General features: G+C 39.8%; 1 protein-coding gene across 5 annotated transcripts in view; it reads right to left on the reverse strand.

The window, feature by feature from the left end:
• The window catches only part of CPEB4 (cytoplasmic polyadenylation element binding protein 4), a 185,926-nt gene that overhangs the window by 43,895 nt on the left and 117,183 nt on the right, over positions 1-24,848 (reverse strand). The window contains exons 1-2 of one of the 5 annotated variants that reach the window (XM_073355773.2): positions 12,646-13,114; positions 10,271-11,842 (exon numbers count right to left, since the gene is read on the reverse strand). In XM_073355773.2, the coding sequence (XP_073211874.1) occupies positions 10,271-11,395 (1,125 nt within the window). In that variant the 5' untranslated portion in view covers positions 11,396-11,842; positions 12,646-13,114. Of the gene's footprint in view, positions 1-10,270; positions 13,115-16,554; positions 16,690-24,848 lie in introns of those variants that run through there. The other 4 variants (XM_073355775.2, XM_073355772.2, XM_073355774.2 and 1 more) reach the window with 4 other exon arrangements.

A 24,848-nucleotide genomic window follows, 5' to 3' on the forward strand; every position in this document is an offset into this window, starting at 1 on the left:
TGGCCAAAATTCAACTTGCTGTGTTTCTGCCTCATCTTTTCAGTGTTTATTTCTCACTAACCTGTATGACAAAAGAGCATACATATCTACCAAAAAATACTAGTTTAGGAACATTTGGTTCCTTATACCTTTTTTCCTCCAGCTTCACATTTGTTTCTTCTCCTACTTGTTTCTTTCTTCACTGGTTCTTTTAGTTTCTTGATCTGATATTTTTGTCCATGGTTCCTATCAATTTCAAAGTCTAGTTATAATTCTAATAACTCCAAGCCCTAGTCTGTACTACTAACTTATGTTGGTAGAACTACATCACTCAAAGGTGTAGAAAATCCATACCCGTGAGTGACAGAGTTATACTGACCTAACTCCTGGTGTAGACAGCACCGTGTCATCAGGAGGGCTTCTCCCAGCTCTTCTCCCTCTCGGTGATATCAAGTACCTACTCCAACAGGAAAAGCTTTCCCATCGACATAGATAGCGTCTTCACTAAGCACTACAGCAGTGCAGCTGCACTGGTGCAGCTGTGCCACTGCAGCACTGTAAGTGTAGATAAGCCTTAAATTTCAATGAAATCAATTTGAATAGTTTACATAGGTAAAAAAGTGTTCCTTATCTTAATTGACTTTAATGGGAATAGGTATAATCCATGCAAGTCAGAAATGAATAAAGACAGACATTATCCCTAAATTTTCAGTATCTGTATTGCTTCCATTCAGGACTGTTTATTTTATTTTATTATATTGGGGGGGGGGGGGATGGTTTTTAATGATATTGTAGCACTTTCCAATCTCTCAACATTTCTCACTACGTATTTCTTTCTGTTCTGTACCTTATTTTGTGCTTTGAATCTCTTGTTAGCAATAGATCTAGAACTCAGCCTCACCAATATTGAAGCAGCTGGAAACTCCAACTTGTATGCCAGGTTTCAGAGGAACAGCCGTGTTAGTCTGTATTCGCAAAAAGAAAAGGAGGACTTGTGGCACCTTAGAGACTAACCAATTTATTTGAGCATGAGCTTTCGTGAGCCGAAAGCTCATGCTCAAATAAATTGGTTAGTCTCTAAGGTGCCACAAGTCCTCCTTTTCTTTCAACTTGTATGCGTCTGCCACTGCTCCTATCTCACAACAGGGGGAGCATGGGATTTCAGAAGCTTGCAGACCCTTCAGCTGCCACGCTGTCAGAGACATCTCAGGTATCTGGCAAACATTTAATGGGAAGAATACTGCCAGGCAGCCTCTGTATGTTATTTTGTATGCAATGCTGCCAACAAACTGTAGGGTCGGCCCCAAAATAACTTCTCTCCCCTAAATTTTTAGTGTTGTGCTGAGATTAAGTTATATTAATGAATGTCACAGAGAGGGATTAGCATTCATCAGTTGGATGTGAGGTGGAGGGGGCAGTGTTTGGCATTCAGAATAGAGGCAGTATTTAAACATATATAAGGGAGAAGAAAGGTGGAATAAACTGGAAATTCCCTCAAAGGGACAACTAGATTTTTTAATGGAAATTTTCCCTGAGCCCGCTCACTTTCTACTTGTTCCATTTTTAATTACATGCCCCATTTATTCTCCCCCTTTATGATGCATGAATTTCTAATGAGGATACCCATGTCTTATAAGCTCAGTTTCCCAAGGTTCTTCACCTACAGTTCTAAACCATGCTCATCTTGATTACCAAATAAAGTTATGTGGCTGTGTTCCCATTGGTAGCCACCATTAATGGATCATTCACAATGGAAGGGTGCAGACCATTCTAAAACATTCAGAGCCTCATCCTCTCCACCTTCTCGTGGTTCCAGACACACCAAGATGATGGAAGACTCCGGGTGATACAAAATGCTGAATACCAAGAGGCCCCTATCTGCCACATTCAGTCATATGTCTTGATGAGGTTTCTAAACAATTCTAGAGCATTCTCAATATACAAGTGATAAGCAAGTTTTTTCTCAGGCCTGAGGGAATGCCTAATGGCCTAGTCAGCTTGAGGCGCTGAGTTGCCTCAGCCTCAATCCTGGGAAAACACAAGTCTTGGTACTGGGACATTTGAAAAAAGTTGCTCCTCAGGGTCCCTGCCTATTGAGGGCATTTGTTAAAAGGCCACAAACCAAGTTAAAATGCATCTTAGCATCATGTCCCTTCCACAAAGCACCACTTATTAGTGAAAGAGTAGAAGCTAGACCAACAGTCTATTCTAGTTATCCTAATCTTTCTAAGTTGTTCAGTTACTATGGTGGCAAGCCTAGTACACACTTTATTTCATGACATCTGATGCTATTTTCCAATTACAGAATTTCAGCAGACTATGTCCCTATTTATACCATGACACACTCACAACAGCAACCCATGTTTCCTGAGTGCTATTTAACTGCAATTCCCTTTCAGCACGGCTTCTCAATCACCTGTAAGACATTCAAAACGCAGCATGTCATTCACCAGTTTGCATAATTATGAGCATTTTGTCCACCCTGTATTATGTACTATTTACACTGGGTAGGATAGACTAGCCTAGAAATACCCCTAGCACTTTGAACCCAGATGTCAGCAACAATGCATAAAACCAGAAAAGCAGATCTATCCCTGAAGTGGATAGAGCAAATGTTTTATTTAATTACTTACTTTTTGGAACTTCTGGATAATCCCAGTACTTTGTTTAGTCAATCAATTCTAGATGGTGCCTATTCTGAAAAGAACAGATACCACAGGGCTCCCAGATTCCCGAACACAGACCTAAATCTGCACTGACTACCCTGAAACCTCATCAATTTCAGTGAGCTTGCAGTGTTTAAATCAGCAAATTTGGTTCACTGTGCAGAGAGGTCCATTAACAAATTGAAAGGCTAAGCATCATAATAGTACAATGGCCTGAAGAGAGACAAGCACCATGAACACATTTTTCTTTTTAGTAGAATTTCTCTATTCAGGTAAGATATTTGATCCTGAATTATTTAAAAAGAAAAGAAACTGCACCAGTTTTGCTCAGTGCAGTGTTCTAAAAGTTTACATGGTGGTCAGCAAACAAAGACGTACTTTATCTGAAAATGATAAAAATTAACATTTGAGACTAGCACTGGTGGCCATCTTGCCAGAGACCTGTGACTACACATTTAATACTGCTTCAACATTACTGCTGTAACATGTAAATATTAAGCTCTGATTTTTAACTCAGTAACCAAATATGGGGAAAAGTTGGTCTTTGTGAAGCATATGAATTTTCACTATGCTGTACCCAGCAAAAATGAGTGCAGTCCCTCTTTCAAGCATTCAGTGGGGAGGGGGATTCATCCCACAGCGTGGTGTTTTCTAAATGGCCCAATTCACTGAGTGACAGTGGCCCCAACGGAGTCATACCAGTGATCTGTGTGTAATAAATATATGAATGAGAAAGAAGGGATATAGGGACAATGATCACCCAAAAGAAAGTAAAATGTCTATATAGCTATAACAAAATAAGTTTTCTGGTGGCTGATATTACTTACCTAAGTTGATCAGAAGAAGAACTTTGCACTTCAGGAGTTTGTATTAGGGTATCTGACCTTTTGCTTTGTAAGAGGGCTCAAAGGGCAAGCACATTTACCTTTGGCAAAAAAGGACTTTGAGAAACAAGATCCTAATGAGAATCAAATTATAGCTCCAATACAAGAGGCTGCTTTTAAGATATTAACAACATTTACATGCTGTAAGAAATGGTGGAATTTATATAAAAACAGCATTGCTTAGAAGACTAACTATATAAAGGTAATATTTAGCAGCCCACACCCAATTAATATAGAGCTGATATTCTACACCAGTGAACTTTATGCAAAGGTCTGGCCAAATCACTCTAAAAAGGAAATGGAATTGCTTGTCTGTTTCCTTCATGTTGCCTAGAAATAATTTCAAAATACATACAATAGCCATGATAATATGATCTAGTGGCTAAGGACTGAGAGATGAACTCCCGGATTCTAGTCTCAACTCTGCCACTGACTCATGTGAATTTGCACAAGTCACTTAACCTCTGTGCCCCGTGTTCTCCCCACATCGATCTGTAAAGAATATTTTAAATACTTTGGGATCTGTGGTCGACAGGTGCTATGTAAGGACAACATTTAAAATGGAGATGCTTATAAGTAGGAAACCACACAATTCAGATTCCATAAGATCCATCTTCTTCCCTACTTCAAGTCCAAAGGGACCCATTCCAGAATAAAAACACTTAGGATAAATGATGTATTATACATATTATGATACTATATGCACTGGAAGTTGAACATGAAAACTTGATGGCATGGAAGAGAATGTTCAGCATGGACTTGAACCAAAACCTTAGATTTAAATTCTCCTGAGCTTCACAGACAGTTGATCTGGATTCAACCACTGAAGTACAGGCCTAACTACATTTAATCTGTACCCATGCCTTCAGTATCGCCTGACCAATTAAGACTCCAGAAACTGAGAGTTTCTATTCAATGTTTCCCAAGATGAGGCAATCGCAACCATAGTCTGCCAATGCTATGAAAGCCAAACAGTATAAAATCAAAGCCTGCCTGGGTGTGACAATTTGCTTGTAGCAAAGGCTGTGCCTAATATTACAAAATGTGAATTCTTTGAAGAGTCAGGCATCTATAATGATGCAAAGTAAACTGTTGATTTTAGCAATTTATTGAAGATGATTAAGCAGTATTTATGGGGCAAGCATAATTGCATATATCATACTTTAAAACTGGAGGTTTCAGAGTAGCAGCCGTGTTAGTCTGTATTCGCAAGAAGAAAAAGAGGACTTGTGGCACCTTAGAGACTAACATTTATTTGAGCATAAGCTTTCGTGAGCTACAGCTCATCTGATGAAATGAGCTGTAGCTCACGAAAGCTTATGCTCAAATAAATTTGTCAGTCTCTGAGGTGCCACAAGTACTCCTTTTTTTAAAATTGGAGACTATCAATTCTATTCAATATATATTGTTTAGTTCTTTGGAGAACTTTCCTTTGCAGAATTGCTGCATACTATAGTTGTAGAAAGATCACCTCTAATTCCTAGTCACTGTATGTGCTTTGGATATTTGAAGCTTTCTGAACACTTGTCCTAGTTCCCGCAATTTAAAAAACTGGTGTCATAGCTATAAAGTAAATATTTACTATTATAAACCAAATCCTGTTTATTTCTTTATGTTTGCCTTTATAGTTTCTAGTAACTCTACATCCAGGAGTCCCTAACACTTAGTCAAGTGTCTTGGTAGCCTTAGGCACTGGACATGAATTCCACATTTTTATTTCATTCTGAAGTAGAATGATGAAGCTTAACTCAGCGGCTATATACACCCTACCCAACCCTCCCCATAAGTGGTGTCTTCCAACTCCCAATCCAGTAACCGCTGAATTAACAAGGCACTGAATAAACAGGTTTTTCCTGAACGGATGTTGCTGTATGCTGCCCTAGTCATTTTTTATAGCTTCACCAGGAAGAGTAAAATGAAAGCTGGAAAACTCAAGCAAATCAAAAAAGTGTTCACTCCCACAAAAGCTCTTATGCTCTGTCAAACTGAAAGTTTTAAATATTAAGAAGAGTTACTGTCCTGTCTATACATTTCAAACAACATGCCTGAGCCCACTTCTGCTGTACATAAACCTCTTTATACATCTACTACTGTACGCTACTCGATGTTCTCTGCTCTATGCTGCCCTGTTGTGTATGCAATTCATTTTCAAAGCAAAATGAATAATAAGATTTCTTCTTTTAATCTTAGGAAACATAATTCAAATAGCTTCTTAACAAAGGCCCACTTTTTAAAAAATCCCTGAGGTCAGAAATATGCAGGAGGGCTGAAGCCTAACTACAAACGTCAGTAGTAAGTTTATAAAACAAGAACAGTGTTAACTTCCACAGTACTTAAATTGTGTATGTCATACCACATTAGAGTGCTTTTAATTCCACAGACCAATAGCTAAATCAGTAGGGGGATGGCATACAAAACTCTAGTTACTATGCAGTGGATATAGTTATAGAAAATGGGTGAGCAGGTATTTAAAAAACCCAAATATATGTATTTAACCTAAAATAACAGGTTGCCTCATCATTTTACACAGCCAGCTCTCAGTCTCTCAAGAGGCTCCTTCAGAACAATAAGAAAATATAAATCAAAATCCTGAAGTGAGCAAAGAAAAGACCATTAGCAAGATTCCCTTATGATGAAAGTTTGGCAAATGCATGTAACGGAGAATATTTTTAGTTCTAAAATGCTTTATGAATGGGATTGTTTTAATACACTAATCAATGTAGTCAGGATTTTTGTGTACAAACAGATCATTACAGAAGGGAGTTTTAATTTTACACTACAGTAGTTATGTGTTTTCACAAACATTCCACATCTACCTTGGGGAAGAGAAAGCCCCCTTAGCACAGAACCTCCATAGACGGGGATGGGGTTAAATGTCTGGAGGCCTCTCTCTGAGGAGGAAAAAAAAAAAACATTTTGAGCAAGTGAATTCAGTGAACTGCCCACAAATGTAAAATTCTATGAAACTGGCAATTTGAATTTTTATTTTCATGTTCTAGTCTAAGAAGCTATGCAGAAATTTGTCTGAATACTTTTTACAGAAAGCTGAGCACTATTGCTCAGCTTGTTAGTGCCTTCAAGAATTGATTCTACAAACATCCTCACACGTTTGAAGATGAGAGTTTGAAACCTGGAAATGCCTATGAAAGCAAGATTTATATATTGCATAACAAGCAGGGTGTTCCAGTCTTTTTAAAAGTGCAAGTATGTAGCAAGAGGAAAGTCTATACAATCTGGAAGACAATGCTGCAGTGCAGTTCAATTACTGACAATTCACCATCCCATGGAGCTACTACACTTTCAGTGTCGCAGGGAGGAAAATGGGGAGCAATTGTTTTTTTGAAAATTCCTCGTTACAAGGTAGGTCCACCCGCTCATTTGATAAGATGTCTATGGAAGGCTACTATAACTAAGAACCTACCATTTCCTTTTTCAAGAGCACAGTTTATTTTTTTTGAAAACTAGCAACTTTTCAAATGAGAGGTCAAAGAAGGATGACAACTTGTGGCTTTGCTCTTTTGAAACAGATCTTTTGTAAGAGTGTAATTCTGAAAAGCTAAAAAAATAAGGAATTAGTTAATTTTTTAAACAGATTTAACTGCTTTAATTGAGAGGAAGCTTTGTATGGTTGTAAAAGCACAAGATGAGGAGTAAAAAAATCTAGGTTTTGTTTACTGCTCTGCCAGCTGATTTTGGGCAAGTCACTCCACCTTCTGTGCCTTGGATTCCCCAACTGTAAGAAGAGGACCTTGTCTACTCCCTAGTCATGCTCTGAGACCCTCAAACAGTACTATAGAATTACTAAGCATCACAAACACCAGACCAATTTGTACATGGCCACCACAATACTGAATGAGCTACCTTCGCTGGTATAAAAATACCAAGCAAATCAACACCGAAAATGATCCCTACTTTTATCTACAAAAATTAGGGATTTTTGTCTCATGGCAAATCACTACGAGTCATGAAGCAGAAACAATTAAAATCAACATTTGTTCATGTAAGTTATTTACACAGACATATGCAACACTTGTCAAAAAAAATGAGCATTTAGATATGGCTGCTATAGGATCTCTGCCACAAGATATGCTCCAATATGTACTTTTGTATTTCACTAAGCTTTTAAGTAAAGATACCTTTCCTAAAAAATAAATAAATAAATAAATAAAACAACCCCACATTCTTCCATACTCTTGCATTCTAAATAAACTAATTCTCATAATATGAGGGCAACACTCATGAACAGATTTAAATAAGAAAATAAATGTTAAATGAAAGGGGGAACCAGGAACAGGCAGTTAATCAAATACCCCCATTCTGTTTCAGCAACAAAGGTAGCTTTTGGATGCTAAATATGGATCTAAGAAGATTCCGGTAATGAAAGTCTCAGACAAAACATGATTGCCTCCACAAGGACACTTCATATATGTGCAACTACATACACGTATTCCATCATAAGCAAAAATCCTCATGACTGATTTGCTTCAAGAATACAATCTGAACCCTACCTCCAGCAGAACAAAAACCTATGGACACATTTTATATAATTTCCCCCTCCCCCCAGTGTTCTCAGAACTGAAGTCACTTTTTAAAATGATCACAAAGGTATTAAGGATTTCACACCACAAAAGTTATAAAAAGCAGTTACCCAAAATGGTCTGGAAAATCATCAACATCTTTTCTGGATCTGCATTCTGGAGTCCTGTTTTGCTGCCCTGCCCTGTCCTTTTTTTGTTCATCAGGGAACATAAGTGATAGTTCCACGGTAAACATCTGATGAAGTGAGCTGTAGCTCACGAAAGCTCATGCTCAAATAAATTGGTTAGTCTCTAAGGTGCCACAAGTACTCCTTTTCTTTTTGCGAATACAGACTAACACGGCTGTTCCTCTGAAACCTGTCAGTAACAGACTGGAAAGCATTTCACTCCAACACTTTCCTTTTCCTGGCATGAAGAAGTGTCAGACATGGTCTTGACATGTATACCTTCATCTTACTGTTTATGTAAACAGACACCAGTATGCTATGTAGAAATTATATTTAGCCATGATAAAAATGACACATTTTAAGATTTAGAACATACAAATACATAATACAAAAGCCACACTCAGGAATCACTTAGCTTTGTTAATTTCCTTGATACCAAAAGGAGCACATTTCTATCAGTACGTATACATTTGGGCCTTAAATGCAGCACCAAGGACACACTTGATCTCATTCTGTCACTCTGTACATCAGCTACGTGTCAGGGTACAGAATGAATTAAACAGCAAGCCAAGTCTTGCTGCAGTGAGGCTGAAAAAAGACCAACTCCAGCTGTGTCCCTTTGCTAATGGTCTGAGCATATGAATTTGGTATACTGGACACCAGTTCTTTATATTATTTCCAACTGTTAAAATTAAGATCTATTATTGTTATGCATTCCAAGGTTATGCAGACTTTACCTGATGTTTAAACTACTAGTAGTTCTGCAGTAAAAAGAAATCCTTAATGAAAGGTATTACCAGCAGCTGCTGCTGTTTTCAGAAGGCTGCATAGGCCCTGTAAACCAAACAAACTGAATAATTTACCAAGGGGAAATGAATTGGTCCTCCCTCTGATTCTACAAGGTCATTATAAAATATATTTAGATCTCTTTGGGGTTGTAGTTACCATGACAAATGTTCTGAGGTTCTTCTAATCTACTGATCTTCCAGCCCCAAATTACTTAAAAGTAGGTCACCCTGCTTCTTACACCATGGCTAGAAATACTGCAATCATTTTGCAATCTTTACTTTTGCCCTTGTCTGAAGATCCTGAAAAACAAGCCACTAGACATTAAAGAATCTTGTGTTTTGGATCCACCTTATGAGGTCTTTTTCAAACATATGAAAGCTACCAAGCTGGGTCTGTAACTAGTGGTCAGATAGAGAGAAAACTATTACCATCCAAATGTTCACTGTATATCTGGATCAACATCAGATAGCTAATTTTAACCTCAAACTAGGTATGTTTCTCATGAATTTGAAGTGTCAGAAAACCTGCCTCCTGACAGTATAAGGTGTAGCACAGTGCAGGCCAACAACTGACTAGTCCAGATCTATTTTTAGTAAAGATTTAATATTGTATAACCAATATTTGTTACCACTACTGGTGGAAAAAAATGTTATGCAGTTCACTGAAAAAAAAATCAGATTTTTTTTTCTGTACAATGAAATTACTAATCAACAAAAATATTCAAGTCATGTCACAATGCAAATCCATGAACTACTTTACAACATAAGGCAGAGACAGATTTAAGGATTACTGAATGCTTGTTCTCAACATACAGTGCAATATCATTTCCAAATAGTTAAAATCTTTAAATGTTAAAGTCAAGCAATATTTCATTTCTTCACTCCTTTTTGTGTTACATTTTTAAAAAGCAGAAACATTTGTTCACCAATTGTTATTGCTTACTGTGTGTAATGTTAATTACCACGATGGAACTGAACTTTAATAGATGTCCCACTGGGCTATAAATAGATATTTATCTGACAAGCACTATTGAAAAAAATACATGATTCACAGCTCAGAGATCACGAAGACTGAAATGTCACAGGGTGAATTACAAGTTAGACATGTTCACTTTATTTCAATTCAAATTCATTTTCAATCATGCAAGTGTGAGAATTGAAGTATATTGCGCAAAAAATCCCCAACCTTATTGTTTCTATAAAAATTAAATCATTTTTTCTATTTATATTAGCAGAGTAGACTCTCACCTGAAAAGGAAATATGTTGTCGGCTCTGTTCAAACTATCTTCCATCCAAGATTTCGGAGCAAAGGCTGAGCTAGGCCTAGCATACTTCTGCAACTGGATATGATTACTTGCAAAATTCTTCTTCAGGGGTGAGATGGAGTTCAGGGGTGTTATCCCTCCATTCAGTCCCCTGCGGTGGTCTCGCCCTTGGGACCCTCCCCACCCACCATATCCACCGCCACCGGGGCTCCATGAAGAAGATGGTGTAGGTGATGGGCTTTGGTAGCTGCTCCATGGAGAAGGTGGTTTGTTAAGATTATTAGCCAAATGAGGCAGTTGATTAAAAGCAGCATTTCTATGTGTAAATGGAGGTGGATGAGGGCTTGCAGGCGATCTTCTTTGTTGCTGATGCTGATTGTGATGATGCTGAAAATGGGGGTGATGAGGGTGGTGTTGAGAGAGGGGTCCAATCTGAGGGGAAAAGCTACCTCCAAAGCCAGGGCTGACATGATGTGGAAAATTCTGAAATAGCAGAGCACCATTATTAGCTGAGGCAGCAGGGACCCCTCCCTGGTGAAAAAAACTGGCATCTTCATTGATTATTGTAGAAGAAGAAGGAGCTATAGCTGCTGACCAGTTACTAAAACCAGTCAGAGAAGATGCAGTGGATGTTAAGGGCTGAGTTGAAGTACCTAGCCCTGAAGCCTCTTGATAATCAAATCCTGTTAACACTGGTGATTCTATTCTTATTTTCTCTTTCCCGTTGCCATTCTCTGAAGAATTGTCTCCCTGATTTTCCTCAGATTTAGCTTTCTCAGGTTCAGGCAGCATGCCTGCTTCCTGACTTTGACTAGGGGAAAGCTGCTGTTTTTCTAGAGACTCTTGCTTTTCCTGTTGCTGAGTTTTAGATTTTTCTGACCCCAGAATCTCATCCTGAATGTTATGGGCAGCTGGAGCAGGAAAGAGCCAAGCTGACCCAGCACTACTGCCATTGGCAGCTGTGTTATTATTTATAAAAGCAGCAGGGCTGGGGGCTGCATTTTGATGATGGTGTGGAGGCTGCAGATGTGGGTGAAATCTCACTGGAAAAGCTGACTTATTGCCAGTGTTGTTTTGCACTAACACTCCAAACCCGTAATCCCCCATTTATTATATTTAAGATTTGATTTTCTCCTGTAAAAAAACAACAATGTTTAGTGTTTCTCTCCTCCTCCACCAAAGAGGAACTAGCAAATATCTTGTTTTAATCTAGATATTCCAGTTTCTTCCTCCACACACTCCTTAGATATTTCTGATTTGGATATAAGTTCTGGTTCTTTCAAAGATAAATCTCTTTAAATATTTAAGATGTGTCAATTTATGTTTGTTTCCTTTCTCTGGTTAGAAAGAAAAGAAAAATAAATCTTTGGTTAGCAAAATAAGAGGCTTCCTTTTCCTAAAGGAAATGCACATCAATAAGAGAAAAATCTTCTGGGGACAAATATAAAGAGATTTTAACTATCCTGTTTTTTTCCTCCTCAGCAGCCTTGACTCGGCCATAAATGAGTTAAGAGGAAAAGAGAAACAATGACGCCTGGTCCCTCCACCTCTTGGCTGCAATAAAAGAAAAAAGAAAAGAAAGAAATTTAAGTCTGGAATAATTTAATAAATTCTATATAATCTAATATATATTTGTTTCCTGTTCAAGAGTCCTTGCTGTGGATATGGGAAGATTTTACCTCAGGATTTTAGCATTCAGTGGGGGAGTGAATTGTGCAGGAGGCTTTTTTCCCCTGCTGCTGCTAGGGAAGCCTTTATTGTGTATTCTAATAATAAATAATGATAATAAATACTATTTTGTATGTGTCCTTTAGAGAAGTCTTGGCTTATTGAAGGGGTAAGATTTTTATCTCAGAAAGTCAGTATTCTGGAGATGAGAAGGAAGTGAGCTGTGCAGGAGAAGGGTGGATTCTTGATGCTGCTCCTGTTGGGTTGGGTTTCTGAGCTTGCCAGGCTGGCCTCCTATTTACGATCAGATATTTGTGTGTCCTTCAGATGAGTCCTGGCTGTCCGAAGAAGAGTTTCATCTTAGAAATCTGCATTCGGGGGAGGGGGTACAGCAGGCAATGACTTGTGCAGGAGGAGGGTGAGGGTGGTGTCTTGCTGCTGCTTCTGGAAGGGTGGTTTCTGGTACTGGGCTCGCCTCCTTTTACTGAGCTAGGTAGGCTTCCTTCAGCTGTGGGAGCCCTTGTCTGCAAGGGAGGGTGGATTTTACCTCAGGGACACGGCATGCGGCAGGGGACAAGAGGCCGGTGGAGGGAGGCTAAGCTCGCCAGGCCCCTGTTCTCTATGGGGTACTCCCTCACCGCCCCCCCTCTCACAAGTCCTGGCGTCTGGGAAGGCAGGAGGGATTTTACCTCAGGAGAGCAGCCGCCTCCAGCGGGGAGGGGATGGTGCAGGCGGCGAGGGGCCGGGCTCCTCTCTCCCCCATGGAAGGTGTTTAACCGGCTCTCCCAAATCGCCCGCAGATTACGGGACAGGGTCACGATCGATTAATACTGCAGGGGAGGGAGACCGCTGGAGTCACCAGGGGGGTGGGGTCCTGCGGCGGCGGCTCCGAAGCGTCCTTTCCTCGCTTCGCGTCCTCGCAGCTGCAGGCGATTGCCCTTACCCTTCATGTAAAACAATCGATTATCGCGGGGGGAGGGGGGCGCGAGACCGGCTCCGAGGAGTCGGGAGGCGTTTCAGTAATCGGCGAGTCTGGATATTACGGAATCTCTTGTCCCCGGCCGCCTCCTGCTCGCTGCCGCAGCCGGTACCTCCCTCCCCGCCCGGCCGCTGCCGAGTCCCGTCTCCCCAGGACAGAGCCGCTGAGCGAAATGACAACCAGCTGGAGGGAGGCAGCGCGGCACTTCCGGTTTGGGGGAGGACACACCTCCTGCCCCGCCTCCCTCGCGTCTCCTCAGGCGGAGGCCTCGCCCCCGCCGGCTTTACAAGTCTCTTCCTGGCGACGTCATGAGATGCAAGGAGGGGCGGCCGCCATTTTTGGTAGGGGCACGAAGGTGCCACTCCGACAGTCATCTTTGTGGTGGGCACTCGTCCCTGCTTGGTGGCCATCTTGGATTGGGGCACGCATCTGCTAGCTGCCAGCAGGACGGCCATCTTGGACTGAAGAAAGCAGGTACTCCTTGAGCAGCCATGTTTGAATATGGCAGCGCTCTGTAACTGCTGGTTCTCTGTTGTCCTGTATGGATCAGAACGAGCAGGGGGCACGTTCCTGGGCAAAACTCCATTGTTAAATGGGGGAGGGGAAGGGGGCAAAAGCCCTGAAACCAGTAAGATATACAACTGCTTGGGGAAAACCTGGGGAGCAAGTAACACTCACTGCCAACCCCGTCTCACTATATGCCCCGAGGGCTCTGGCCACTGCAAACCTCACCTCCCAGTAATGCCCTGAGGGTTTCAGCTCACTGCAAACCCCACCTCGTTGTATCACCCACACCCTCAAGGCTCAGGCCCATTATAAACTCCACCTCCCTCCCCCCATTGCCCTGAGGACAGAAGCCTTTTGCAAACCCTGTCACCCCAAGGGCTGAGCTGTATAGCAATCCCTCCCTCCCTGCACTACCCTATCACCCTGTGGACTGATGTACCTGACAAAACCTACTTTGCTGTAGGACTTCATCACCCGGTGAACTGAGACTTATGGCAGCTCCACCTCCCTGTAATAAATACGTCATCCCAAGGGTGGACTGCAGGGCACAGAGGTGATGAGAAGTGAATAAGAATGGAATAAAACAAGAGGAAGAACAAGGCACAAAGAACCCATAAAATAAATACTCAAGTATATTCTAGAATCTATCTGCCCCATAACTGCAATATCTAATCATCCCAAACATTGTAATATCACTACTTGAAGGTGTGGGGGGTTGTACCATTACAGAAAAATACATGTGTTTTAAACAAGGTAAAGGAAATAATTTACAGGACTGAACATGCAGGTTCCACAGGAAACAAACCCGCCTGTAGATATTAGAGTTTATATCTGTGTTTTTCTCACTGCCTTTAATTCTTCAAGGGGTTATATATTTAGTCAAAATACCATCAGATCTGATCTCAACATTTTAGTTTCTATATGGCAGATATAGGATATGAAGACAAGGTGTCAAATTTTCAAAGTTGGCTAAATTGGCTTAGGAGTCTAAGTCCCATTTTCAAAATTGACTTAGCCACTTATGAGCCTGGGACTGAGGCTCCTGAGTCCCTTATGTATTTTTGAAAATTTATCCAAGAATTTGTGGTGTTTTGGCACTAGAATTTTCTCCCTGAGGCAAAAGTTGCTAGTGAAAGATATAAACATGAATATAAACATAGGAATTGCACAGACCCGTCAAAATCAAAAAGCCAACAAAAATATTACATTTAAATATGAAGTGTTTAAAATATTCACCACAACTACTCCCACTGAAAGCAAATGAGTTACAAATAAACTAAAATGAAAATAGGGAAAGCGTTTCAGTATAAAATGAGGCCCCAAAAGCCATATTTTGCTCTCATTAAAGATGGCAACCCATTGTGGCATATTGCATCAAATGCTCAGTCCTCTCCCCTTCAGTCCACCATGGTGTTGGTCCTTCTGGCACTAGCTCTACCCATGGAGGTCACTGAGAACATGTGGCAAAGTCATTTGGACAGCCGAATGCTGCCTATTTGGGATGACTTCAAAAGTCAGCTGGAATCTTTCATCTGCAAGTGTTCCCCCTCATTCCTTGCCCCATAAACCTATAAACCCATAAACAAAATAAAGAAGTCAGATCAGATGTTCTTGTATCAATGCAAATGGAAGTCACCATGCATGCATTGCCTAATTTAAAGGGTTTGTGATTCTTAGCTAAATTTGTAGAGGAAGGGAGTGGAGGTTTAAATTGTGATATCCAATAAATCTGATCTTTCAGGATGATGAGATGAGGACATTATAACATGAGAGCTAAAAATAGGGGTGTTTATACAGGGATAGAAAAAATACTGAGCCATGTTCATACCATTATGGAATTCAAATGTCAAAGTTGGAGTGGTGGAAGGAAAGGACCGTTTTAATTTAGTCTGCCCACATGAGCATTATCAGAATTTCATCTTGAACTACCATGCTCAGACCACAGCATTAGTAAGCCTGAAGCCAGCACTGGCATGAAGTAGATATAGTAGAACCTAGGATCTAACTGACTTTAGTAAAGAGTTTTTACTGAGTAAGTACTACAGGATCAGGTCCTTTGTTTCTAAAGCACTTTAGGAAGCTTAGGGATGAAAGGCAATATATATATTATAATAGTAATTAAGCATACTTTGTGATATACCTATATGTTTATTAAAAGGTTAGTTGTTATTTTTGTATCTTATATGGCAACCTCCACACAGTGAGCCTGATTTTCAATGCCATTAGATATGCAAAGTGAAATTCCGTGCTTAATTTGAGTGCAGTTATCTGGTCTGCATGTACATCAAATAAACCGCATGCACACAATAGATATGTATTTGCATCTTTTGTTCATAGTTTTGTCTTTTAAAAGTCATCTTATGTTAAATATTACATAAAGATTGTATTGGTTGCATTTTCTAAATGAAAAATAAACAGACCTCTGCTGGTTACAGAGCTAGCTAGGCTTCTCACCTTCCAAGTCTCTATGAGGGCACCCCTCTCAGGTCTTGGGCCTCATGCCTTTATCTTCTCTAGAGTGCAATCCTGTGATTCTCCCACACTTAGACTAGGTTCTTGGCTACAGAACCCTGTGTACTGACTGTGCTTACTCAGCAGGTCCAACTGGGTTTGGCACCTGTGGTTTTTTCCTTCAGCAGAAAAAGGGTTTTAAAACAACAGTGCACATCTATCTTACCTAATGCACTATCCTCCTGTGATTCTAGGCCTAGATTCCTCAGACACTCCTGTGGATGCCTGTGTCAGTCGGGTTTCCCTGACCAGCTCCTTAACAACTACCTCCTCACTCAAGATAGAGAGAGCCCCTTTTAGTCCAGCTAGAGTCCCTTGTTCTTGTCAGTTCTTCAGCTATGGCCTTTCTGGACAAAATCAGTTGAGTAGGCTTAATAGGAGGTTGAGCCAGATGCGACAGAGCCCATACCAATCCTCAAATACTTGCTGAGGGATGGCTTATCCTGAGCTATTCTTCTCCCCTTCCTGCTTGTTTTTCCTTACAGCCCACAGTTAAACTAAACCAACATATTAATACAATACATATCCCAATAACCAAGTTAGTATACAGTATTCATAAATTATTACAGAGCAGCTGGATATGCATCAAAAAACTACCTACCTGTTCCTGAAAGATCACTTCTGTCTCCATGCCTCACTGCTACAGTTGAGATCAGCAGAGCTATAAATAATAGGGACAGCTAGCAGGGTATTCTCTGTGACGGGTTCACAACTTTGGAATTTGCTCCACCATAGTCTGAAATAGTCCAAAGTTGATGAACTTCAGTGCTTGCCATAGACTCATTTTCTCTCCCTCCCACCAGATATTAGAAAATGTGTGTGTGTGGGGGGGCAGGATTGTAATTGGAGAGATGGGGAAATAATGGGGTGGAGGACTGTGGTGAGTGATCTTAAAGTACTACACTGATATTTTGAATTATGTCAAGGGCATCTAGAGATGGGCGTCCTTTTTCAGCATGTCTATAAATAAATAAATACAAACATTTTCCGAAGTTAAGTAACAAAAAAGAAATTAAGACGTATGTATATTCCAGAGCGAAAGATGGAAATCACCACACAGAAACACTTCTCAAAGAGTTTCACTCAGTAATGGGGTATCCACCACCACCTACTCCAAAGCCGTTTTGAACCTCTTCTGTCACCCGATTGTGTGACATGATATTTTCAACAAATCCAGTATTGTTCATGCATTTTATGAAGTAAGCTCTTTTCTTTGCAATTGTATACACCCTGTTTCTGTGTGAGAAAATATATTTGTTTCCATACAATGAAAAGCATCATTGTTTTCAAACATCTAATTAGTGGGTTACAATTTCCCTTTTTGTGTACTGTTTTGCAACCTGTGCAAGCCTGTCTGAATTTTAAACACTATTTTTCTCTGCACTTTCCAGTCACTCTGTTATCAGCATCATCATCATAGATGCAGAGTTAACAAGCACTTCTGTCAAGAAGCAATGAACCTGGCTCCAATAATGTATTGTTGAATAAACAGTTGGAAAAGGACTGCATGGATGGCCCTCATTTAAATTTAGGCACACCCTTGCAATGCATTAGCGTAAGTGCTGATCAACTAGTGATATAAGTAGAACTTCCAAACTCTGATGTTAATCACCTTGCATGACAAACATGGTTTCCTGGCACTAGCTACCTGATGGAGGCTTCTCAACGGGTGATATTTTGATGGCATCGGCTGCCCAACAGGATTTGCGTCATTTTATATAATCTTTTTAAGGAAAACTGCACAATGATATAGAAGAGATTGCAGTCATGACATGTAATTCCAAAGAAGAATAAATCACTAAAGAAAATCAGTAGTGTCTATAAATATTAGCATTTAACAACCAGAAAGGAAACTGCTGCATTGATGGTTTGATGATGTCAAGTAAGAAAAGCTCACGAAATTTGGAATTCATGAACAAACAGGAGGAATTATGATTTGCCACATAAGTTTTGTGGAGTTTTTTTAACTGATTCATTTAGACGTTATATAATACTTTTAAATCAATCACTTTTAATAGCTATAGAATTTCAAACAACTCTGAAAGTCTCCTGCTTTCCCAAATGTTAAAATAGGAGCTTGCATTCTCCAAATCATATGCTACATCACCAGTCTGTAGTTCCTGCTGGGAAATATCAGAACAGCAGCAGCCTCCACTGAGAATTAAAGATATTACTACTAGTTTCTGCAGTGATGGACATATTGAAACGTTGACAGTTATTTCTAAAAACCTTCAATATATATATTTTCTTATTGCTCTAATTAAATATTTCCTTAGAAGTCTAAGCAGGACCTTTGCAATATCTAGACTCACTCAAACCACAAACCCAAATACTTGCAGGGTCAAGTCAGTCAGTCATTCTCCTCCTGTAGAGTTCTCTGACACTTATTACACAGGTCTCTTTTGAATGGAACCTTAAAAACATTTTTAAAGGTATTTAGGCACTTAAAACTGCAGAAAGGTGATTACTGGGACTTTCAAAAGCACCTAGGCACCTATCTGCATCTTTAGGTACCAAAATAACTTTAAAAAAATCTGATCCTAAGTTCTTGTCTGCTCCTCCTGGACATTAAAGATCCCATGACCACAAGAGTGGAGGTTTGCTCTAGTATATTGTAAAATTTCCCTTCCCCACAATCAAGACTGTGTAAGATGCAATGTGCAAGTTGGCTGCCATCCTCCATCAAAGAGGAGGCTGCAATTCAGTGATGATATATGAAGCTGGCACCTTTCTCCTGAAAGAGCTTTAGAAATTAAGTATATTTAAAATATTATTTAACTGTGTAAGGTTTCATAACAAATTACTGTATTACCAATATGTAATGGGTTCAGCTTCTATTGCCTTGTATGGGGGAATTCTACAGACCATTTCTACAGGCATTATTAGACAGTTCTAGTTGTTGGGTCTTCAATGGCACTAACCACTGAGATGGACCATCCTACAATAGTTTTTCAGGGGCACAAGCCTTGCTCCTCACTGCAAGGCTAACTCATGAGGGGGAATGTATTGCTCTCTTAGAGGATTAGACTTCCTAGCCTGCTTTGTACAAACTTTATCCTGACAGTTCTGACTGCAACACATCACCCAATAAATGTTAGATTGTGACTTGGATCACGGCAAAAATTGAGAAAAGCTGCAGTGGTGTAGAAAAATCTGTTCACTTACTTTAATGACTCAGAAACAACCTTGTGATTGTAGTTTATTTGGATTTAACAAAGCACCTGTCCAAAGTTTTAGTGCTGTACAAATGATAAAACGCAACAAAGAGTAAATATTCTGAATGCAAAATAGAAGAACTCTGCCAACCAAGCCATATACCCCAAATAACAATATAGAATATGACACAACCAACTTAATGGCATAATAAGCCATAACATAATGTGGTAGGTCCTCATAACAATCACAACAGCCCCTTGCCCCCAAAAACCCCAGTACCTACAACTCACAATCCTTAAATCCTTTACCCCTCTCTTTCCAGAAAAGCCCAGGAGAACAAATGTGTTTTGCATTATGCCCTGGATGTTAAAACATCAGGGCCCTCTCGAGCCAAAAGACCCCCACCCACCACCCACCTCCCCGGCCCCTTATGGAAAATGCCCTACCAGCAGGCCCTTTTTTTAAATCAGGGGACTGTAAATTCTAGTGCCTCCACTGAGTGCAGATGCCATGGTATCATCTGAGTAGAAAGGTGAGCCCTCAGTCAATAAGCACACAAACTTTAAATGTTAGCATTGTGCACTATTGCCAATAATATTAGGAAAAACATCAGGCTTACATGCTCATTTATCATCATGGGATGTATTAGCTGACATTGGGGTGGAGCGACAAGGAATTCAAATCTCCAGTTTCCCCACAGATTTAAAGCCTCTGTCCAAAAAGGGGAGTTGAAAGAGGAGATGCAACCCTTCCCAGAACCAGATGACACAACTATATCCTAGGTACCAAAAACAACTCACATATGTTCTTGCTTCTTGGGTGTCAAAATCCCCACCCATGTGCCCAAACTGCCAGCTTTCCCCTCTGACAACTTCTGTGGGGGCAGTTATGCCTTACCATACATGAGCCAGCAACGCGTTAAACATTTAAATGTCAAAGGTGACATGAAATTAATTGAATTAAGTGTCATGATTAAAATTATACATACAGTATCAGGAGTACAGTACATATTGGACTAGACTGCAGAGGGTGGAAGGAATAATTGAAGGTAAGAGGATTTGTGGGGGGGCATAGTTCTGGGGTCTCTGCTAAATAGCTTAGGTTTAACGTGCCACATAGTACATAGAGCATTGCTCATGTTCAACAGTGCTAAAGGCAACTGACAGATCTGAAAGAAAACGCACTGTCGTTTTGTCCTCAACCATCGCTCCAGGATGACTGAACTAAAATCTTCAGGCATGCTAGGAATAGCTAATATTATCCTAGAGCTAGAGAAAATTCTGGTTTTATAGCAATTTTCAAAGAGTGCACAAGTGTTTTATAAGCTTCAGAGAAAAATCAACAATTCATCTCCACATAGGACATTAGTATTTGTCTGAAACTGATGTAGCTGCAACCGCTATTCACTAGATTGATATTGCAATGACAGAGCTGAGATATGAAGTGTGATTTTTATAAACTCAGTAAACCATTTAAATCTTGTGGAAAATACATTATACATGTTAATAGCTTCATTTGGCTAAGCAGCCTTCGCTATTTTTCTGCGATTGCATTAAGATACTGTATATTGATATACCCTCATATGTTAAACAGCCCCTTAATAGAGAACATTGCCTTGGAGCTTTAAGTCTTTATGAAAAAATGTCATCACTGCCCAAAGAACTATTTCACGTACAGTAATTATGCAATATTAATGAACAATACCACATACAACTGCATTTGCCAGCCCTGTAATGTAATGGAGTAGATTCTTTGTATGTAATGTGCTTCAGAATGACCTGACGCTGCAAAAATGCCTCTAGGTTCCACAGCTCATGTAAAATATAATAAATATATAAATAATTTAAAAGAGGAAATAGGTAGTATTAGGACAGTGGTGTTATTTATGCAGTTATACTTAAAAGACTGGCAACTTGACTGTTGGAAACTCTTAGTCATATCAATTCTCTCTGGGATAAAACTGGGCATAGAAAAATTCCACCAAAAATACGTATTTTAAAAGAAAATTTGAAATAAAATCTGTTTTGCCATTTAATTTCCAAAAGTGCAGCATCTCGTGCTCTTGTGTGTTTTATACAGCACCCGCCATATTACTGTGGTATCTAACCATTATGGATTGGGCAGGGTCCCCAGAGGAAGGAATTCCTGAGTCTTAATCCTAGAAATCCTAGCTCTGACACAGAATTACTACCACTGGGGGAGAAACAGGGGGAGATTTTAGCAAAAAGCTCAGTGTAGACAAGAGTAACATATGTGTTCTTAACCAAATTCAGTTCAGTGTAATCAATGGAAGTTGAGTCCATTTATGCAAGTGGAGAATTCTTGTGGAGGTCCTCAATGTTTCTGTTTCCCTATCTATAAAAGAGGAATAATTAATGAAACAGGAATACATCATGGGTGTTGTGAGGGTCATTAGTCAATGCCTGTAAAGAGCTACAGTGTATAAGTGCCAAGTATTATCATCAATGTAACGCAGGCTGTGTCTACACCACAATTGAACTACAATCAGAGGCGTGATTGCAGCTCAGGTAGGCATACCTTATGCTAGCTTTAATCTGTCTAGCATAGCTAAAAATAACAGTGAAGACTGAGTGGCGTGGGTTTCAGAACCCTGGGTCCATACTTGAATTTCAAGCCTGCACTGATGTCTTCACGGCTACTTTTGGCTGTGCTAGGTAGATCAAAGCTAGCATAGGTATGTCTACCCAAGATCCAATACCAGTATAGACATAGCTTCAGTAACATCTTCATTTCTCAGAGTAAGATTTCATAGCCTATTCGTTTATAATATGGGCTAGTGCCTTTGGGTATTTTGGAAGGGTGAAAAGACAAATTAAAAAGCATCAAGTCATTTAATTTCAAAGTAGAGTTATCCACACACCTTTCTGTGCTCTGACTAAAATGTGCATCAGATTTTTCCTAGGAGGACTGTATGCAGGGCAACAGAATAATTTCTGAGTTTTAGATTCTTGAAATACTGACATATGATGGCTTCTTGTCCCTAAACAACAGACTCAAGTGAAAGGCCTGAATGATTCCAAATGAGGTGCTATGGCCTTGAGGTACATATATGTTTAAAAAATAAAAATCTGAAACTATCAAACACTTTCAGGAGAGCGATTTTTTTTTCTTTGAACATTATAAAGAAACTCTCGTAAAAAGAGCAGTGAAAATAGTATTAAGGATGACCAAAATGCAGTTCACAGATTTTACAGTGGAGCCTGAGGATAGCCCAGTGTTTCGTTTCAGAGGTACAGCCTTCAGAGATTTCAGGTCCCAGGATGCAGTGCTCTAGCTTGAGTTCAGTGACTAGGCTGCTCAGATAGAGATGCAGCATTGCTTGCTGGAACCTGTAGTCTCCAGGCTTCATCTCCATATTAAAAACAAAAACAGTGGCAATCTGCTCCATTTTATGCAAATTAGATGAAGCACTTTGGCTCCTGGTATGTTCACAGTCTAACATAATTCCACAAAATCCAGCAAATTCAGAGTTAAGGCTACGACGATAATCATCCTCTCTTTCCCATGCCTTGCAGACTTGAATCCTCTGTCAGGGGACTTTCATAGGGGAGGGGCTATGTGTGTACCTAATGAACAGCAATACCTATGTGCAACAGAGATGAGTTAAGAATAGAGTTTCAGCATTAACACTGAATTCTCTGGCTTATGGGTTTAATGTTATTTTAATGTAAGTCGGGGGGGAGGGGTGTCCAATAAAGATGTTGCATATTAAATGTTCCCCTCTTTCTTCCATGCTTGGGAAAAGAGGGTGTGTATCTGCCAGAGTAGTCGATAGAACAGATACCTTCCAATTTTTCCCCATGTTAGGAAATAGGTCCTGTCTCATTATTGGTGACAGCACATATTGGTAGGTCATAGAGCAAGGGGAGAGCCTTGCGTAGAACAGCTGGGGCCCAGAGCCAGAAATCTCATTAAAGTAAGCTGCTGCTATTTCCAGCCTGTAATAGAGCTTTGCAGCTTGATTATATTCAGTGAAAGCAGGTCATTACAAACACACTGTTTTTTGCATATTATCTAAATTGAAATAATAATGTGTTCTCTCCTTTCATGCGCTATATTGATAAATCCCAATTTATGAATGAAGCATGTTGATTAGTTAGTTAAAAATAATTAGTTCCATATTATGCCTCTAAGTTTAAGGCGTGATTAGTGCAAACAAATAACTTTTCTTGATAAGTAATTTACAGATTATTCTTTTAAATGGAACACAAACATAAAAATGATCTAGTGACACAAATTATGGTGTCAGTAGCTTTTTTTTCTTTCTTTGCTCTTTCAGTTGAAATGTAATGTTATTTTTAGAACTAGATAAGATTAATATCTACATAGGGCCAGATTCTAATCTCAGTTGCAGCAGTGTAAATCTGGAGTAACTTCATTTACAATGGTGTAACAAGATCAGGATCTGGCTCATAAACTGTAACTACAATTTTTTGAATCAATCTTTTTAGCCATCCATCCATAAAGAAGAGTGATGATTGCCCATTCATTGCATATATTGACTGAGAATATTTCTCTGTTTAGCTGTTTATTACGTAACTCGCATTTAAATATCTTTTCATTCTAGCTATGGAGCGGGAAATACCAAAGGATTGTTTTTCTCTTTTTAATAGTGATACCCATAAGCAGCCTTTTCAAATGATTTATTCTTTCTTAAAACAAAACAAACAACAAGCCCTGCATCAACATTATTCTTTAAGGCACCAGTTCAGGAAAGGATTTAAGCACATGGTTTAAGCCTGAGTGAAGTCAATAGGGTTTAAGCATGTGTCTAAAGTTAAGCACATCCTTAAGTGCTGTCCTGAATAAAGATGCTTTCCTGAATTGGGGCCTAAGACATTCATAAGGCTGAGTCTGCCATGGTTAGCTCACCTGGAGTTTGCTCACACTATAAAAACCGGGATTCATAAAGGCCCACTGGTATAGTTTCACTGGTGGTAGGATACAGTATTGATAGCATACATGCATTTTTTTTTACCATCACAGAATTAGACAACACAGTGGTAAAAAATGACTGAATTTAGTCAATGCTACTGTCTCTGCTATTGTTCCCAGCTGTGGAGCTATACTAGTGGAAAATTATGGGTCTCAATTATCCTAGCATAGATGCAGCTCTACTTTGGAAGTGATTGTAACTTCCAGCAGGTTTTCACAATGTGGGAGTTAGACATGGCTCTGATGGAACATGAGCCTTAGCATTTACCCATTAGAGCATGATGATTCTGGACTAGGTAAATAATGTACTTTTAATGAATTTTTAACTAGTAGACAGTTGAAGCTTCAAAGGAGCGGAGTGATATACATTCTGAGGGGTTGTTTTGATCTTTCTAATTGAATTTTGTGTGGGTAAAAAGTACTGGATTGAAAACCCTAAGGAATGGAATCCTCTATCTACCCACATGACAGATAGAATGTAGCCAGGTACCCCTGCAACTATTAGTATTATTATTTCTCTGAGCTGGCAGGACAACAGCTAAGGATAGTGTAGGCTACATACTCCATTCACTCTCCTTTCACACTGCCAACAAGGGGGCCATTGTGCTGGTAGCATTTGTGATACAGACACTGCTCCATGAGGAACTGATTGAGACCACTGCTACCAATACTATGGCCATCCAACATCTTGACAGATGAAAGGAAACACAATGAAGTCAGTCAGACAATGGTGCTTGAGAGTGAGTGTGGGAGAAGAGTCCAATGCGTGAGCAGCAGACCTTC

The sequence above is a fragment of the Lepidochelys kempii genome, chromosome 8 (genome assembly GCF_965140285.1).
Source record: "Lepidochelys kempii isolate rLepKem1 chromosome 8, rLepKem1.hap1, whole genome shotgun sequence".
Taxonomy (NCBI): Eukaryota; Metazoa; Chordata; order Testudines; family Cheloniidae; genus Lepidochelys; species Lepidochelys kempii.